We start from the raw sequence: 19,007 nt of genomic DNA on the forward strand, positions 1-19,007 counted from the left end.
CCCAGCCTGTGAGAGACTCCACACTGCAGTGTGGAAGACCAGCAAGGAATCCATCTGCCTTGAGGCAAGACAAGTGGCAGGAGCCATCAGCGAAAAAGTGACTGAAACCCCCATTTCCCGCCCACCCTACCGAGCTGCTCAGAAGAGAAAGTGTTAAAGACATCAGGATCAAAAACCTGAGCCTGGGAAGAGGGAAGGGCTGGTGGGAAGGTGGTCTAAAAGGGCTGGGTGTGCTCTTCATCACCACGCCACTCTGTGTTGTTTTCTGTTTGTTATGGTTTTGGTTGAGGGTGGATTAAATGAATTTCTATTTTCTTTCCCAAGTTGAGTAAGTAGTCTTGCCTCTTTTGCCTGGGACTCTAAGTGGCAACTGAGCCCTCCCCGTCCTTAGGGAATTTCAAGGGCCCTTGGCATTTATTGCTGATGGCGGCTCTTTGTTCCTATATGGGCCTAAACCAAACCGCAACACTAAACTACAGGTTTCCTAAGGACAGCTGCCTTTAAATTTGCATTACAATATGTAATTGTGTTTTATATATATATATATATCATATGAAACTGTGAACCTGAAAGAATCAACTAGCCAATTAAAATCATGAACATGTCTTATTCAGTTAAGAATATTTTACCATCTATATAAAAAAGACTTGAATCATTTATAATGATGATGAAAGTTTGTGCCAGGACCATGCCAAATGATCCCAATTTTGCTAATATTAACCTGTTGGAAGGCAGAATAAACAACCATAATTAGAAATACTTCAAATATCCATCATTATTATTATTTCTAACATCATATTTTTTTTATCACTTTCCTAGCAATGGGAAACTTCACATCAATGAAAAGCTGATCCAGTGGTTAAAATAAATAGAAAATAAATAGTATTGATCATCTATCTCCATCCTTCTATGTATAAAAAAACCTCACATTTCTATTTATGGCTGAGACAATACTTCCATTACAAACTCCTACTATCAAGCACTTTCAGTAGTTTGTAAAAAAAATTGATCAAGAGTAAAAAAAGGATCGATTTCTCCCTTAGCCTAGTGAAGATTTCTCTTCCCACGTACTTCTCCTCCTTCCCTACATAGGAGATAGAAGGAATTAGTAAAAATCTTCCTGGTTGTTTTAGAGCTAAATAAGTGGTGAAGGGAGGCATTTTTTCACAAGTTAAGGATTGTGCCTAAGTCTTTTTCTCCCTTTTTTCTCTAAGCTTTTTTTTCCCTGTACAATACAGGGAATGTGAATCATCCTTGTCACTTGAGAAAGTAACTCATGGATAAAGAATAAGACAGACATGCAAGTGGGAAGAAAAGATGGATCAGCAGAGGAGTCATGCTAAGAAAACTCCTGACATAAATAAAGCACTTAAAATAGCACTGCTTATCTAGCCCAGAATTCCACTCTTTTGAAGGGTGACAATGAAGCAAGACCATACTACAAAACATCAAACTCTCAGGGCAGTGAAAGTCGGTAAACAAATAATTTTTAGAAAGTGATGAAGAATAGGCATTGATAATTAAAGGAAAATGTAGAAAACAGGTAACTAACACATATTGGCTAAAATCATAGCCATTTTTTTGAATGGCACTTATTCAAAATGTTTACATGTTCACTAAGTGCCTTGTCATTATCTTAATTAAAAACAAACAAACAAACAACCAAAATGAAACAAAACCAAACTAACAAAACCCAGAAAAAAAAAAACCCACTGAGAAAGGGCTCCTGTATATGCTTATTGGCCAGTAAAGGGCCAGTGATCTCCAGTCCAAGGGCTCCCCACTCACCCCACTGAGACTTCATACTATCACAACAGCATTCTTGCAACAGAAAAGCCAGCCCAGAAGGCTCCTTCCACAAAGGGAATTGCGTTTTTCCTTCATGATCTAAATAAAATCCAACTCCAATCCAAGCTAGAGTCACTGCAGCTTCTAAATCCAAATTTTTACAAAATTCAGTCTGTACTATTTTAGTGAAGGCAAACCTGATGTTGATGTTAAAAATAAAGAAAAAGAAGGAATTAAATTAAATTGTACAAATTCAAAGAAAGTATAATAACAAATGTTTAACTTGCTTACCTTCATCATAAATTTCTCCAGAGCCATGAGAAGGGGGAGAAAAAAAGAGAAAATATGAAATGCATGTATGCTTTCAGGTGCTTAAAAATGGGATTTGTTTTTGCTGAAAAAGTGAGTGGGATACACAGTACTACAATCCACATTTAAAAGGAACATTTATCATTGCAATTAACATAATTATAGTGTGTGCTAGAAAGCAAAACAGCTGCTCAGAACAGAGCTTGATCTTTTTAAATTGAATAGTTTTCTCAGAGGGTTTTTTTTTACTTTAAATAATATAGGACATTAAATATTTTTTGCTTAGACATAAAACACTATACAGTTAAAACAGGAGCCATGCCCAATCATCTTGCTCCGCACATAGTTTCTAAGTAAGCAGAAACAGGTTGTAAAGTCCTGCATTCTAAGTGCAGAGCTGGAGAGTAACATCACTATTGTAATGATATACTGTATGGAAATGAACAATAAATTAAGACAATTAAGGAAATGTTAGTAATATTTCATGCAGTGATTAAAATAATTCAGTGCCACATGACTGATGTCAGATTATGACAATTTTTCGTTAATTTTCATGGAAGTTGCTCAAGAATAGGAGGAGAGTGATATGTTACATGCAGGGATTTCTTTTTCTTTGTGAAAATTCTATGGCCACCTTTTCCTCTTTTGACCTCATCAGTTCATGTTTTTATATCACATAGTTTGAAGCTGAGGACTGAAATTTGGCAGCAAATCTCTGTCCTACATGAAAAGAGAGACTAACTGGAGAGTTTCCAAGCAAGACCGGGTACTTTCTTTTCATATATGCTTTTAAAATTGGAACTATCTGTTCTCAGATATGTACAAGATGTTCTAAATGTAATAATTAAAAAAAAAAAAAAAGTCGATCTCTAAAAGCAAGACTTCTCAAAAGTCTTCTGAGTATATTCAGTAGCTATGGTATTTGGAAACAAACTGACCAAAACTAAAGATCATGTATCCTGCCCACCATCCCTAAAAAGGAAGGATTTAAAAATACAATTACAATCGTTATGGCATTGTTATTCATTCCATTTCTTGACACCTCAATATTTTGTTTGCTTTTACTGGGTAGCTCCAGAAACTGATGAGGGGTGGGATGGGGAGTGTAAATTCATTAATACAGAAACAAGTTAATACCATAATTAATTCTAAAACAACTTTTCTTATATTTGTCAATACTGACTGTGATTTGTGATCATGCTGTCAGGTTATTAAGGAGATAATCATCAAAACCTCAGCCTCTACTAGCTATCATTCATCTATGAAATTTTATTCTGAGAACTATGCAACACAGTGCTTTTCCATATTGCAAGTACATGAAACAATAATCCTGTGAAGCCTTCTGGTTCTCTTACTGATAATTTATTTAATGGCTTGTTTGTAACATCTTAACTAGCTTCCAATTAAAGTGAATAGTTTATCTCTTCCTTTGATTACTAAAATGATACAGTAGCTCCTTGTGCTGGATTTTTTCGATAACCAGATTTTACAATTAATTCTCTTCAGTTGATATATTAAATGAACTGTAACAAGTGCAAGAGAAGTAATTGCTATCTGTTTGGATCTGTGATATCAAGCTTCTCAGAGTTACTCTAGTTCTCAGTAATTTTTCAGATTATTTCCATGTCATTCTTAGAGACAGAAAGTGTCATGAACAGTTCCCCTCAAGCTAGAAAACCGGAGGGACAATAGTGCATGAGAGAAGTCTGAACACACATACCCACCTACTGCTTCAAAGCCACTAGAAGAAGTAATACACTGAAACTTAATTATTGTAAAAATGCTTTCTCCTCGTGGCAAACATTTAAACGTGTGTTATGTTCGTAATTGTGAAGAGAATGCCCCTGGGAAACTTTAGGTCAATCCTGAGAAGTTAAGTGCCATCAACTGTGATGTCAGCTGCCCAGCTACCAGCAAATAGATGGGGCAGAGGGTTTAAAGTACTCCTGTCACAATCTATGAATGTTATCCAAGGTTTATAGACTCCTTTTTTTCTTAGCTAAAAGAATGCTTATTTTCAAAAACATTGATGCCAGCTTGGGGAAAAAAATCCCCAACAAAATAACAAACAAACCCACACACCTTTCTGAAGCAAAACAACTAAAATGATACGCTTCAGGTAGGCAGCAAGCTGTTACACAATAAATTTCTTCAACTCTTCCTTTAAAAAACTTGCTCACTGTAACTCACCAGCACATACGACTTTCTGGACAAACATTAACAACTTAGAATGTCTGTTTAAAAATTAAACAGATAAAACAGATGTATAACTTCAAATTTCTTAATGTCATTGTAACATCCATTGCTCTTGAAAGGCATTTGCCAAATGCTAACACCAAAGTGTTGAAGTTATTAATATGTACACTGATACAGTTGCTAAGTACAACAAATAATTGTTAATTATTTCAATGGTAACTAAGCTAAAAGCAGAGATCAAATTGCTACATGTTATTTTAGTTACTAACAAAGCTCCTACTCCATCAGCAGAGCAACATTGATCATAGTAGAGCTTGGTCACATTTACACTGGAGAGGTAACAGTCTACATGCTTTATCAAACCACACAGATGTTTGCAATATCCAACATGAAACACTATTAAAAATGAACTCAGTCTTAAGAGTTATCAAGGATGAGATTTATCCGTGCTAGGTAGATTTCAATTAGTTGTGTAGACTTAATTTACAGTCAAGGAAGACAATTGTTTCTAGAATGCGATTCATCTGATTTAAGCTGATATTTTCTGGGGGGTGGGACCAACTATGAATTAGAAGTCTTTGATTCTCTACCTTTGTTACAATTAGCAGTCTAAATAAGTTGCTAATCCTACACTGTCTACTGCATAAACACCTAAAGCACTTTCAATATTTGAAGAGCTGACCAGTTAGGAACTAAGTACATAATTCTTATATTGTACCAGGTACTGAAAATGAAGAATCCACTCTAGGTTCCCTACTGAGCATTCAGAAGCAAGGTAGTAATTGGACATCCAATATATTTCTAGACTACAGATAAGCATCTCTGTTATATCCTGGCCTGCTGAAATCAATGCAAATTCAGTGACTAAATGCATCAAAATCACCATTTCACCTTTAGAATTTATTTGTTCAAGAAAGAGGAATGTGTTGAGTGTTTTACATGCACCTGTTTCTCCAGTTTTCTCAAAAGTGATACTGAGAGATAGATCTGGTAATTCAACGTAAACAACAACTGGATATTCATATTCCACTTACTTTAAGTCTTCAGCTGCATATGCTATCTGATTTTTTTAGGGGACAAATGCCTATGTGAGTGCTTAGTGTCATCCTTGTGGAAGAACTCAGCACTCAGCAGTCAGATTACCTCTATGGCTTGGAAAGTGACTTTAAAAACAAACAAACCCCAAAGACTCATATCTTTGCAGGATTTCAAATTATTAGATTAGATCATCCTCTCTCTCTCAAAATAAAATAAAGAATTTTAAGCTTTATCCAAAGACAACAAGGATATGTTGCTTTGTGGTGTTGTATTGCTTAACATGATTTTTTAAACACTCTCTGATCTATCATAATCCTCTGTTAATTCTTGGTCTCTCTGTCTCCATGAAAAGAATAAAATATCAATGCTAATTTATTTAGAATTTTTTATAGCAAAGTTGCCAAGATTAGTTTAAAAATAATTTTAATTTAGATATTATGTCCTTACAATGTCTTTCATACTATTCTTGTAGTATTGTGTTTGCTTACATAGAAATATCAGATCTTTACACTAACCTAATGAAGAAGTATTGAAAACAGGTAAACTGAAAGTAGATAGTTTGCTGCAGTTCACAGTAATTACTATTGATACGTGGAACATAGCTTGAAGTTCCCGTATCTATAATATGGACTGAGGGAGAAGTACCAAAGGAATATTAGCATACAGTTGGAAATGCTACTATTGTATTAAAACAAGTTTCAATGAGATTTGCACAACAATATCTTCTGGAAACAAAAAGAGTACTTTTAAAATGTTTGTATTACTTTCTCTTGATGATAAGAATTAAATTTGGTCTGTAATTAGCATCCACTGAAATACACAGTACACTAAGGATGAAACTGTATATGTGGTTGAAACTATAACTGTAGGTGTGGTATTTTAAGCAGTTTTTCCATAGCCATGCAATTTCAATATGCTATTTTAACATCATACAATGCTATCTCCTTCCATTTTACCCCAAGGTCTATATGGGACTAACTGAATGATAATATATTAACACTGATATTACTCTCTACATTGAGTCAACTCTGCAGTCTATGTTATATCTAAAATCTGAATGCAAATTCTTTAAACTAGCAGATTAAAGATTCATACAAAATTAGTATATTTTCCCACCACGGTGATCTGACAAATAAATCTATATTTAAGCAAATGAACTAAAGGTGAATAAAAAAATCCTCAAAAAAAAATCATCAAGTCCTTAGATAATTAATTTAATTGAAAATCATATGATAATAAAGCATGAATGTGCAATTTATTATTTTAATGACACTGAAGACAAGTTACTGCAACCATTTGTCTTGAAGCTTTGTTTTGTGACTCACTCCAAACTCTACAACAACCCTAGCTTGTTTCCTCTAGTCAAAATCCACTTGTTATATTTATCCTGTCCACACTATCCTGAAAGCTAGAATTTATTCACTTCTTCTCAACTCAGAAGTCTCTGTAATGAAAGTAATAAATTTGAAAAGTGTGTTTCCTTAATCTACAAGTTTCTTTTCTCCAAAGAACTTGAAAATGAGTTTTACTAGTGGCATAAAACTGAGCTAAAGCATGAACTGTTTGAAGGGAAAATAAGATTTATCATTGCCTTCAGCAGAAGAGGTTCCTAGGTCTATTTAAAAGTTGCAGACAATCCTGTAATGTTACAGTTGGCACAGCTTTGCCACTACCCAGCATAAGGATGAAAATCCTTGTCCCTTCCCATCTAAATGTAAGAACCAATATACTTGGTTTCCCTTCAGGTTAAATGCTCTTCAGAGGAACCTGTCTTGAAAACAAACATTCTTGACGGCTCTTGGTACCATTTTTTCCAAATAATTCACCAACTATATACAGACAAATATGTAATGGAAATTATATATACCCTGGAAAATTCCCATTCCTTTTACTGAATTCTTTTATCATGCTAAGCAGTTGTTCTGAAAGTCAAGGCAGATATTCAGGTGCTTTTATGAGAACAGAAATCCTTTAAAAACCAAACCCTTAAAATACAACAATCACCTTGACATTTCAAATATGAAAACAAGCATCAATAATTGCTAATTTACAACAATAGACACTTTAAAATTATTTCCATGATTCCATAATACATTAGGAAAAAATGGCAGTCAGATTGAAAGGAATTCCTTTAGTCTGCATTATTCAATTTCAGTTTGTTTCATTACTGCTAAATTCTCTGTAAATAAGATGTATTCCATGACTTCTAACATTCAGTAAAAATTTAGTAAATCCCTCTGATCAAATGTTGGGGTTTTCGTCTCTTATTATTTTAATTAAAAAGAGAAAAGCCATTTTCAAACACAAAATGTGGGCCTGGATAGAAAAGATAAGCCTTACTTCCATTAGTTTCTCCGTTTAGCAAGATGTCTTTAATCTGTTTGATTCTGCACTGAAGCAGACCTTCAAGCCCTCACACTAACACCTTCCAAGAGACAATAGGAAAAAGCCAAAGGTTCAAGAAATATCTTATGCCCATGTAATACTTACCTAGCTTCAACTGCCAGCACATGTCTTACAGTAGACTAAAGTTTCTGGAACAAAATCACCAGAACGATTTCAAAAGAATCAGCACAGCAAAACTGGAGTAATTCCTTCAAAAAAATTCATTTACTGGCTGTAACAGCTCAAAAGTGGATGACTCTAGCTGATCCTTTGAATGGCATTAAACAGATTGCAGCAAGGTTCAGGTACTAATTTGGTTGTTAACTTGACAGGAAGCTCGTCTAATTTAGAGTCTGGGCTTGGGCTTCAAAGTGCCCATAGATTCACAGAAAAAACTAAAACATTTTATTTGACCTTGTGTGCTCTACATCAGGAGAATGCTTCTGAGGAAATATATGTATAACAATGAGGTGTCTATCTGCAGTGACCAGACAGCTGTGCAACAGCCAGCCTTCTGCTGCATTACTTCAGTATGTACATCTGCAGTGGAACATAAGACCTCTAGTAACACTCTGGAATTATACACAGGGTTAAAATCTGCTTCCTTCGTAGGGCAAACAGGCTCATCTGAGATGGAATAATTTCTTATTTGAAGTAACACCAGCACGCATTCCTTCCCAGTCAGATGGGAGGGTCTGCATAACTGGACTATAAGGAAAAGTCTTAGCCAGTGTGATTTGAAATAAAACATTTAGCCCTGCTGTCATGGGAACCCTTTTTTTTTTTTTTTTTAATGGTTTAAGGACATATTTCTGTAAAGCAATCTTTCCAGAGCATAAGATTTTGATGTTACTAAATTCTGATTTTTGTTCTTTAAAGGCATATGACTTGCATTTATGCAGATAATACTATATTTTCAAGGAACTCACTTTCAATACGTCAGTAGAATATATGTGTAACAAATAAACTTCTGGCTTACAATTTTTTATGCATCATGAAGTATAAGACGAGGTCTCTGTACACTACTCAACTTTCTTTTTGTTGTTTTTCTCAGCAAACTTCTCCATGGGGATAAAACCACAGAACCTAATTATTTTTCACCAAGCCATCTCACTTGTTATTAAAAAGGTGAGAAGATAACCTCACTTTCATTATGGCTTAAAAACATTTCAATCATCACAAGTATCAGATTCACAGAATATAGATAAATGTTGCCATACTGATACAATTAGCAAAAAAATGAAACTTAACTACAGTTACTGTTTAACAAATATTATAAACACCTACATATATATGTCACCACATATATACCTTGAAATGTAAGTGTAGAAAGGGTGGTGAAAAGCCTATATCACCATTTAAAAAATGTACTTACCTACAGGAGTCTCAAGCGAGCTCTAACTTGAGTCATTACTTATATAAACATGTAATAATCACAGATTAAAATTCTGTCATATCTACTTAAATAAATCAAGACCAGTTCTAGTTATTTTATTGACCATATACCAAAGGATGTCTGAGGTTACTCCTGGTTATGTGCAGCTCAAATTAAGTATTAAGCTAACAAGGAGGCCTATTATAATCCAAGCTTTCAGAGAGGCTCTAACATTTTAAACGTGAACAAACAATTATACACACACTTTTATGACAACTAACTCATACATATGCAGATGTTTGAGATTACATTGGAGAAAATCATACATAAAACTGTTCTGTATAGGGGAGTTACATCAGATGCCCAAACAAATATGCATGGTATATACAGACACACTAGGAAAGCCCTTAACAACACATTCATCAGAGAACTATGCTTTGACTTAATTTGCTAAGACCTATGACTGATTTCTTTTTTATTCTGTAGCAGCTGTTCTCCATTATTAAATATTTCATCTATATGTCATTTGCAGGTAGATATGGTGTCACACCAGTGCTAATCAGTCCTACCAGTTTTAATTCTCTTTCTGTCATGCACGTTAGGATTAGAGCGTCTATACTGGAAAAGACAGGGTGGGTTACAGAATGGAGTTGTAACATTAGACAGCAAGGCTCAAAACTAAGAGGCAATAATCATAACTTTATTTTACACAATTCTACAATCAAATTAAGAGACAGGAATCATTTTGGTAGCATGAAATTGGAATGACAATTCAGGAACAACCAGATCCTATACAATCACATATTCGCCTTTGTTTTTGAGCCATGCAAGTTGAAGGGTCATGAACACAGAGGGTGTCAAAACAGACATGTTAGACTCAGTGGTAACATGAAACATTTGGGATCAAGTGAATAAAAGACAGAATCACATACCCATTTTTCCACATCAACTAGCTGTAGAAAGAAAAAGCAAGAAATCAGTAAATCTCTTTCCTTAAATGCAGCATATCAAAGTCTATCCTGAAGTTAACATTTCACATTTTTGGAAATGTATCTAGCATGAAACAAGATGCATCAGTAGAAGTTATTCTGATGGCATCTATACTTTAAAATGCAAATATTTCCATTTTTGTCTTTATTTTATGTGAAGCGCTTCGAATTCTGAAACTCAAAAATGTCTATCTAAATATTAGATAACAGGAAGCAAATGAAGAACGAAGCTGAATTAATTGCACATGTATTCAGTACCAACCAGTAAAAAACATAGAACAGTTTCCCACAAAACATATCTCCATTTCGTCTTAAGTAAGGCTCTGTCATATCGGAACACTATTCACTTGAAAAGTTTTAGTGACCTTTGTTCAAGGGTTGCCATTTTAATGAATGCCATTAGTATGAAAGGTAAAATTAGGGGGTGCCTGCCAAACTCTGACCCTACAATCTGCAGCAGAAGAGAATATCTTGCATAAGAACAGCAAACAACATAGCAAATTGCCACTCTTTTTTCCTATGGGTAATGCAGCATCAGTCTGAAAGCTTAAGGTTTTCTATTAACAAAACTGTTTCAAGGTTCATTAAGGAAATATTCAAAATTATTCTCTCTAGAAACTCTTTGGACCATCTTACAGTCTCAGAATGGATTAAAAATACCTACCAGAACACATTTCAGCTACTAGAAAGGCTATATGGTTGACGGAGCTGGAAATGTTTAGCCTAGAGGGGAGGAGACTGAGAGGAGATATGATAACTCTCTACAGCTACCTGAAGGCGAGTTGTAGTGAGTTGGGTGTCAATCTTTTTTTTCTAGTGAACGATAAGACACAAGGAAATGGGGTCTAGTTGCACCAAGGGAAGTTTAGATTAGACGTTAGGAAGAACTTTTTCACCAAGAGGGTTGTTAAGCATTGAAACAGGCTGCCCAGGGAGTTACCATCCCTAGAGATATTCAAGACACATAGATGAGGTGCTGATGGATACGGTTTAGTTTAGTAATGGGCCTGGCAGTGTGAAGTTAGTGATTGGACTTGATGATATTAAAGGTCTTTTCCAATCACAATGATTCGGTTAAAAGATATAATAAGATATTGAAATTTAGAAAACCAAGCAACTACAATGTCTTAAAATGAAGTAAAAGCCAAGTTGAATTCATGTACAAGTCTTTTATTTATTACCTGGTTTTGTTAAAATTGTATATGCTCTGAGAACACAGCATTACAAGCAATCTGACTCCATGACAATGCTAGAAAGAGGTGAATTGCTTCCTGCTTTATTTCCTTGCTTTAAGAGGTTTTTACTGTCCCAAACTTTAAGTGAACAGGGCAGGCACAATTGGCATCAGAAAGAATTCACTCAGAGCTTGACCTACATTATCAATTTACAATTAATTGCCTGATAATTGCTGAATTTTAAGGGACATCATTTAGCTTCAAGTCAAATGCTGTATTTGCCAAGTATTTATAAACTGTACACACTAAATCTGCATTGCTATATTCATCTTTAAAGAGAATTGTCAACAGGCTTTGGCATATTGTACACTTGCTAAACCCTACAGTTTGACATCCACGTGATGGTCACACAGGAAAGACTATGAATGCACTGAGAGATCTGCTTCTGAAAGCATGGTATAGTACACACCATAATAAAATTCTGCCTTTTCAATTATATCCCTATTCTATAGGTCTTCTGTGTACCTCTGCAGAGCCCTCCTGGATCTGGTGTGCCCTCTTTTCTCTAGTCATCTGTGGAAGAAGTCTTCCAGATACTGAAGTCACAAAATAACCTTTCTTTCTTACAGACCACTTTGTCACAAGTTCTAAAACTTGCCTGTGCAATGTATGGAGAGAAATTTTTTTTTTTTGCTTTTACCTTACAGAACTTATTGTGGAAGACTTGTGACTTTCAAGACATTTAATATCTCATTTGGGGGTAAAAAAATGGAATAAGCATGACATAATAATGTCTTTACCTGCCCGTAAATTCGTCATAATACAGATTAATTAAATGAGATTACTCATATCTAATTGTCCTAATTTAGATAAAATAGATGTAAAAAATAAACAGAAATGAAAAGAAATAGTGGCTATCTCAGCCTAATGTTTATATCTTAGCTATGATTCAGACAACAAGCAAACAGATACATCACAACACATCTAAACACAGACAACTCCATACTTTGTCTGCCTTTGCAGACTGAAATCCACAGGAACCTTTCTCCTAAAACTTTTCCTGTATGCATCCAAATTCTGGAAACAGTAAGATTTAAATCTCCTTTTGCTATACTGCTAAAACACGCACAAGCAAAAAAAAGTCTAACCTTCCATTATTTGTTGTCTCCATCTTTAGAGCACTTAATGTCCTTTGGACTTGAAATTACCCCTTCTTACTGTACATTACTTAGGTTTTTGCTGACCTATTTGAAGGTATAGAACTTCCAACGGGTCTAGGAAGTTTTAAAGTTCAGGAAGGGCTGGGGGTAAGGCAGGCAGGGATTTGCAGTTGATTCTGTAAGTTACCTCTCATGAGTCACAATGTGAAAGAACAGTGTGATCATTTGTTTACAAAAAACCAGTAAATTTTGCCTTGTCACGATAAATCCAAATCTGTGGCGTTTACTAGCTCTTCTGGCTCCTTTTCTTTCCTGATCACTAAGTCACATTGCTTGGAAAAAGAAAATAGTTAGGTAGATATATACTAGATTTTCTCTTTATCCAAAGACTATTCACTTTTCCTCCAGAAAAGGAAAAGCTCTTAAAATACATGTACATCTGCAGTCCACTACTTGGAAATACTCCTTCCACATGTATCTGTATACTCAGAAGACTTCTCCAGATGAAAAGAACATGACATTGGCTAATAGATATAAAAATTTAGTGGGTTCATTGCCATATGGCACTTTGGAAGATGAGAAATTATTATGACACTTCAAGCTAGTGAGCAGTGCATTATGGATACTAAAATGTCATGGCACCCATACAGCTACATGTTTAAGGAATACAGGTAGCACTACAAAGAGAGAAAAAAAAATATTGTACTCTAGACAGCATTTAAAATTACAAAATAATCTGTCTTCTTGAACTAGAGAACACCATGCTACAGAGATTTAATAGTTCCCGTAGAATTTCATACAACTTCTAGTAAGAAATACTCCATGAAGAACATACAGCCATGATTTAAAAAATTTACTGCAATACTAATCCAGAAACATCAGAGTGTGATCTGTATTTGCTGACATGTAAGAGCTCAAATCTTTCCAGCCAAGTTTTAAATTTAAATGCATATAATCCAAATTGGAGAGCTGGTTTACCAACATTTTTTTCTGAGTGCAGCAGATAGCCAGCACTACATTATCCAGACATAAAAGTCAGTTAAACCAGTAGGAATGTTGTTCTGTTACCCCTATGTTTTCTTTCTATATGGAGTACCAAACTAAATGATGAGAAATAAAAAGAGAGCTTTTCACCATTATGAGGAGTCATTCACAAATTTGCTTTTTAAATCTTGATGTAAAAGAAGCTCACAGACATATGTTTAGTATCCCCTAATACAGCAACATTAATTACCAGTGTAGAAAATTGGAAAGTAAGCTACTGTAATTTATGCAAAACAGCCTACTATTCCTAACTCCGGCTTCTGTATTCTGCTTGCTTTCATCTGCTTAAGTAGTACAGAAAAACACCGAGAATTTTTATTCTGTACATTATAGGAGAATCTTAGCTGACTATCACTAATCACGTTCTCCACAGCTATTTAAGAAAACGGCAATGGATATACTGCCATGATCCACAAATGGGACTGTGATCTGAAATCTCAATGAAGTAACGCATTCTAGCTAGTGGATGCTCTATCTTCCTCTATGCTTACGCTAAGTTTTCTGAACCAAAGCAGGAAAATCTTACCAAATCTTACTGAGGAAACTGAGAACATACAGAAAAATCTCTGTCTAAAACTCTTGAATAAAGATTAGCAAGATTAGAATAACAAGAACTGAACTAGACAGATTCTAAATGGAATTGTATTTTTGTTTCTATTACAAAACTTAATTTATAAATATCTCGATTTCCTGAATTTAACATTCAATAAATTAATTGATATGTCTTCTCTTCCAGTCCAATGTTGTATTCCACTGCATTTTGTCTTCAAGTACTTCAAGAGCTGTGCTTTCACATTTATTTGGTTAAGCTCCTTCTCTGTATGCAATCTAGATCAGAAAACTTTAATGAGAAGAAATAAATTAATTATTCTTCCCCCACAGTGAGTTTTTACAGGCCATCATCCTAGAAGGAAAACTTGGAGCACATTAGAAACACAATGCTCATGGTGAGGCTGGAAAATGGTCTGGCATCTACCTCCAAATTTTGAAACCTCTCTGGGACAAAAAAAAAAAATGTTTGCTTTTATGCTATATGTCTTCGTACATCCTCATTCCAAATATGGCACACAGAAAAGAAGAGTCCATGTGCCAGGCTAGAAATATTCGTTTATCACAATTTGGTCATTTGAAATTATTTTATTCCTGTTACTGCTTCTCACTGAGGATAAGTAGAATGCAAAAACACTGCGCCTGCACTTCCTGATTTTTTTCCCAGGACTTTTATTTGATCAAAATGCTGTTGATCAAAGTCAAGCCTTATTCTTTTTGTGCCTTACCTGAAATGGTCTGCTAACAATCACCTCTGATGCTAAATCAGGTGCACTTTGGAGAAAATAATAGTATTTACTGAAGTTTTATCTGTAAAAGTTTTGCCCTTTTTTATTCTATTTCCTGTTCTTCACTTAGCAGTGTGGCATCTCTAAAATAGATTACAATAGTCAGGATTCTAAGTAGAATAAGCCTCTAAACTACCGAAATTTTTCATAAAGCTTTCCACAGGTAGTCAGTAAGTCCATCTGCATGATACAAAGACCCATGCTGCATGAAATGCTTTGAGCTCCACTTTCTCTCCTTTCTCTCTCCTTCTTTTTCTTCTCTCACTTTCTGTCTTTTCAGTAAGGATAATTGAGGTTATGTAAATTCAAAGTTTGGAAGGGCAGATCGTGCAATAAGTACAAGCTAACAGCGCTGGACATAACAGCTCTGTCTCTCCTTTTGACATAGCACTATCTCATGAAAACTTATCCAAAGAAATTCTGAGGAAAATAACTGCTGCGATATTTAGTAACTTCAGTGAGTTACACCTGGCACCCACAGGCAACACTCAGACTAAAGAAAACACTCAAACTATCAAAATAAGAAGCTATAGTTTGGACTTTTTGCTCAGTAGTTTGATTAGAAAAACAAGTCTTGCCTTTCTGCATCTATGACTTGTCAAAAGAAAACTTTCTGGTCAGTGCTAGGAAATGAAAAGAGTTCTGGCTTATTATATTAAGAGATCTCTGGTTCCTTTCTGTCTCTTCTTACATGTGGGGGTTCCACTAGCAAACCTGAATATATTTTCATCATGTCATATTCACAAGTACTGCTGTTAGCTTTTAGAGATGTTATTAATATTAATTAGTGTGATTAGCTACTGTAGTGTAAATCAGAGAGCTTATATTGTCAAAAGAGTGTATTTAACTGCCAAATTCTTATTTTTTTAAGGAAGTACCTTGATAACTTGGCTTATTCATTAATATACAGAATGGTTATAGGAAGTGTTACCTTTTTCTGTTTGCATGGGGGATGAAATTGCTTTCCCTCTCCTCACATGCTGAAAAAATGATAAAGGTGACAGCTATCCATGTTTTCTTACTGCTTACTAATACAAAGTAATTAATGAATTCACAGATACACAGTTGGAGGTAGATTATTTGAATATTCAAAAATCCACTAGCTACAATTGCATTCCTCTCAAAAAATTCCTCATTATCACCCCCACAGCATGGGGGGAGAGCTTTTTAGCTCTAAGAGGAAACACATTCTCCCCATCCCTTAAACATCTGAGGAGAAATATACATGCAAGACACTTGCATGTGATGATCCCTTCACACAAGGCCCTTCAGATCAGAGGAGAAGAGCTGTACTTTGATCCCCTCAGCAAAGACTACCCCACACATAAAATTAGACAGCAGTTTTCCTGTCAGCAGCATGGAAAACATTTTATTAAAACAAGGCACCAGGAGAAATGATCCAGACAGCATTTTCCTGAAAAATGAAGTTGCCAAATACTGGAGTAGAAGTTGTGAAGCTAAAGTTTTTCATATTACAGAAATAGCATAGCTTAGAATGCAAACACAATATGTGCAACCAAATGTTTTAATTCTCTTAATAAGGTCTGATGTCGATTTATTAGTGCGCAAATCTGAAAAGCTCCTGGCTTTAATTACGATGCTTTACCATGGTGTAATTGAAACTTTAAAATAAAAGTTATTGGAAGTATTTGTTTAACGGCTATTTTTTCACTACTTTTCTAGTGTAATTGGATGAGAGGACAGGACAGTACAACTATCAACAACACTGTGACATCTAGAGGAAAACCAGTGAATGTTATGAGTGTATTTAACTCCTTTAGATCATAACCTCTCTGATCTCATTTTCAGGAAACTCCTTCCAAATCCCAGCAACAGTAGGGTTCTGTCATACTTGGCTCTTTCAATCTGACTTCTTGATTAGTCTAATCTTGCCCACAGTCTGAATCAATTCAATATGCCAAAAGAAAAACAGGAAACTAATGGAAGTGAAAAATCGCTCCAGAATTAAGAAGTAAAAGGGCTGAAAATTTACTTCATGAAATGCAGATATACTATAAAAAGGAGATGGCTATGAACCAAAAATTCCTAACTGCCTTAAATACATGCAGAATAAGCATGAGGTAAAGAATTCAGAAAACATTTCCTACTGTATTGTACTCACACTAGCAGGTGTATCTGTACTGTCCTCTGGAGATTTGTATTTCAAGTTACAAGGAAATTCCCTAAATGCTGTCCTATTCACAAAAGGTTTCAAAGAGGGGCTTGTGGTAAAAGACATTCTGAAAAAGATAATTAATGATGGGAAAAAAATAAAGGAGAAAAAACCAACAAAACCACAAAACAAGTAAACAAACAAACAAACAAACACCCCAAACCAAAGCACACCCAAAAAAAGAGAGATCATAAATGCTTTTCAAACTGTTTTGGGATGTAACGAGAATTTTTGTAGTTGAAGTAAAGTGTATGACGCGGAAATGTTCAAATGTTACCTTGAAGACTAACAAATCGATTTATTCCATTAATTCCTTGTTTGAACTTTTAAATGTCCCCAAGCAAGGTATTCTTTTCTTTACTGTTTTACATCAAGCCAGAAAAATCCTGAAATTATCTATGAAAGAGATTACGATTTAACGGAAAAAAGAAGGAAAAGTTACTAGGGTTTCAGAAAAACTCCCAGGAGAAAGTCTTTCACTTGCACTCTTTCTCAAAATGTGTCAAGGTATTCATGAGTTGAGAATGCACTAGGCAAGCTCAGTAGGTGCAGACATATGAGCTACAAAAACCACTAAACAGTGTGCAATCTTGCGAGTCTTTGTTTTAACTGTTATTTCCACCCAAAGGTCTTGGTTGCCTAATAAAGTTTTAATTTTCTACTTTGCAGTTTCTTGCAATACTGACAGTCACAAGCAGTACTGGAGTCTCGTAATTCCTGCAGCAGCAGCGAATAAGGATATTTCCTACACATTACATTCCCCACTGAAGAAACACTTTTAAAAGGCTGTGCAATGTGGAGTCTTGATATAGACAATGTAGGGCTGCAACATCAAGTCAAATGAGTGGGTTAGTTGTAGCATTCACTGTCTGAAATACGTATCAAAAGATTAAAAAATGTTTTAACACCTTCCAGTACCCAATTACTATGTAAACAATTTACAGGTCTTACATGCTTTGTTGTGAAACAGGACTATTTTTCCTATGTTAACATAACTGAAAATCAAAACAGTTCACACCAAGTTCTGTAAGTTTGATTCCTGATATATTTCCTTCAAAATTAACAGAAACATTGACAATTGTTCTCTTGATGTTACAAAATTCAAATTAAATTTCAGAATGTTCATTACTCCTCAAAACCAGAATAAGATACTTGAAGAAGACGAATGTATTCAGCAACATATTCATAAAATTTAGTTACTTTCTGATGTAATCAGAGACAAGGATACTTCTGATCTTAAAGGAATGATTCTCAATACCAAGACACTTAAATTACTGTGTTTAAATCCTTGATTTCTGTGTAAAAAGCTCTGAAAATATTTTAACATTTATTAAGCTATCCAAAATACTGCAAAGAAGGTAAATTCACTGTGGATGAAGCATTTAAACATGCTATCGATTTTCACTGGAAAACTTGAATGGCAAAATTTTAAAAAACTACCAAAAACCGTTCCTAGAAAAATAAGAAACAGTAAAGTCTTCCACCTCTATATTTTAGATAGTTCCAGCACTTAGAAAAGTTGTTGGCTCTAGTTTCAAGACAAACTAGGAAAGGACTTTGCAACCTGTGGGAACACTACTGAAAAGAGAACGGTTGGCTTTTTTCTAGGCAGAGGTAAATACTGGCTACATAATATATTCCTCTGAAGATGTCCAAAACTACCACATTCTCTCTTTAAAATGAAGGCTTTGTATTTCACGATGTAGTGTACCTCGAAAATAGTGACACAGAGAAAAGAGAATAAGAAACCTCTCCTGAAGTTCCTCAAAAGAGCCAAATTATTTATCTGTTACTGAAATTATCATGATTTGGCCAAATGCACAAGTTCTTTTGAAGAATAGAGCTATACACAGTAAACTACTTATAAGCTAACAAATGAACACCACTTGGAAGTGGCATTTTACAAAAAGAGCAAAAATGCACAGATACTCAGTGAACTAAAACAGTCTGCTGCCAAATGACCTACATATACACAAAGTTACAGGAATGTACCACAGTAAATAATCACCATTGGAAAAACTGTGAAAAGACAGGATTT

The 19,007-nt window shown here is 34.9% G+C and overlaps 1 protein-coding gene across 1 annotated transcript in view; it reads right to left on the bottom strand.

Annotated features, from left to right (window-relative positions):
• The window catches only part of RYR2 (ryanodine receptor 2), a 430,121-nt gene that overhangs the window by 274,704 nt on the left and 136,410 nt on the right, over nucleotides 1–19,007 (bottom strand). Inside the window, exons 4-5 of the mRNA XM_061991036.1 lie at nucleotides 10,024–10,044; nucleotides 2,080–2,094 (exon numbers count right to left, since the gene is read on the bottom strand). Coding sequence (XP_061847020.1) covers nucleotides 2,080–2,094; nucleotides 10,024–10,044 — 36 coding nt within the window. The remainder of the gene's footprint in view (nucleotides 1–2,079; nucleotides 2,095–10,023; nucleotides 10,045–19,007) is intronic.

The sequence above is a fragment of the Colius striatus genome, chromosome 2 (genome assembly GCF_028858725.1).
Source record: "Colius striatus isolate bColStr4 chromosome 2, bColStr4.1.hap1, whole genome shotgun sequence".
NCBI lineage: Eukaryota > Metazoa > Chordata > Aves > Coliiformes > Coliidae > Colius > Colius striatus.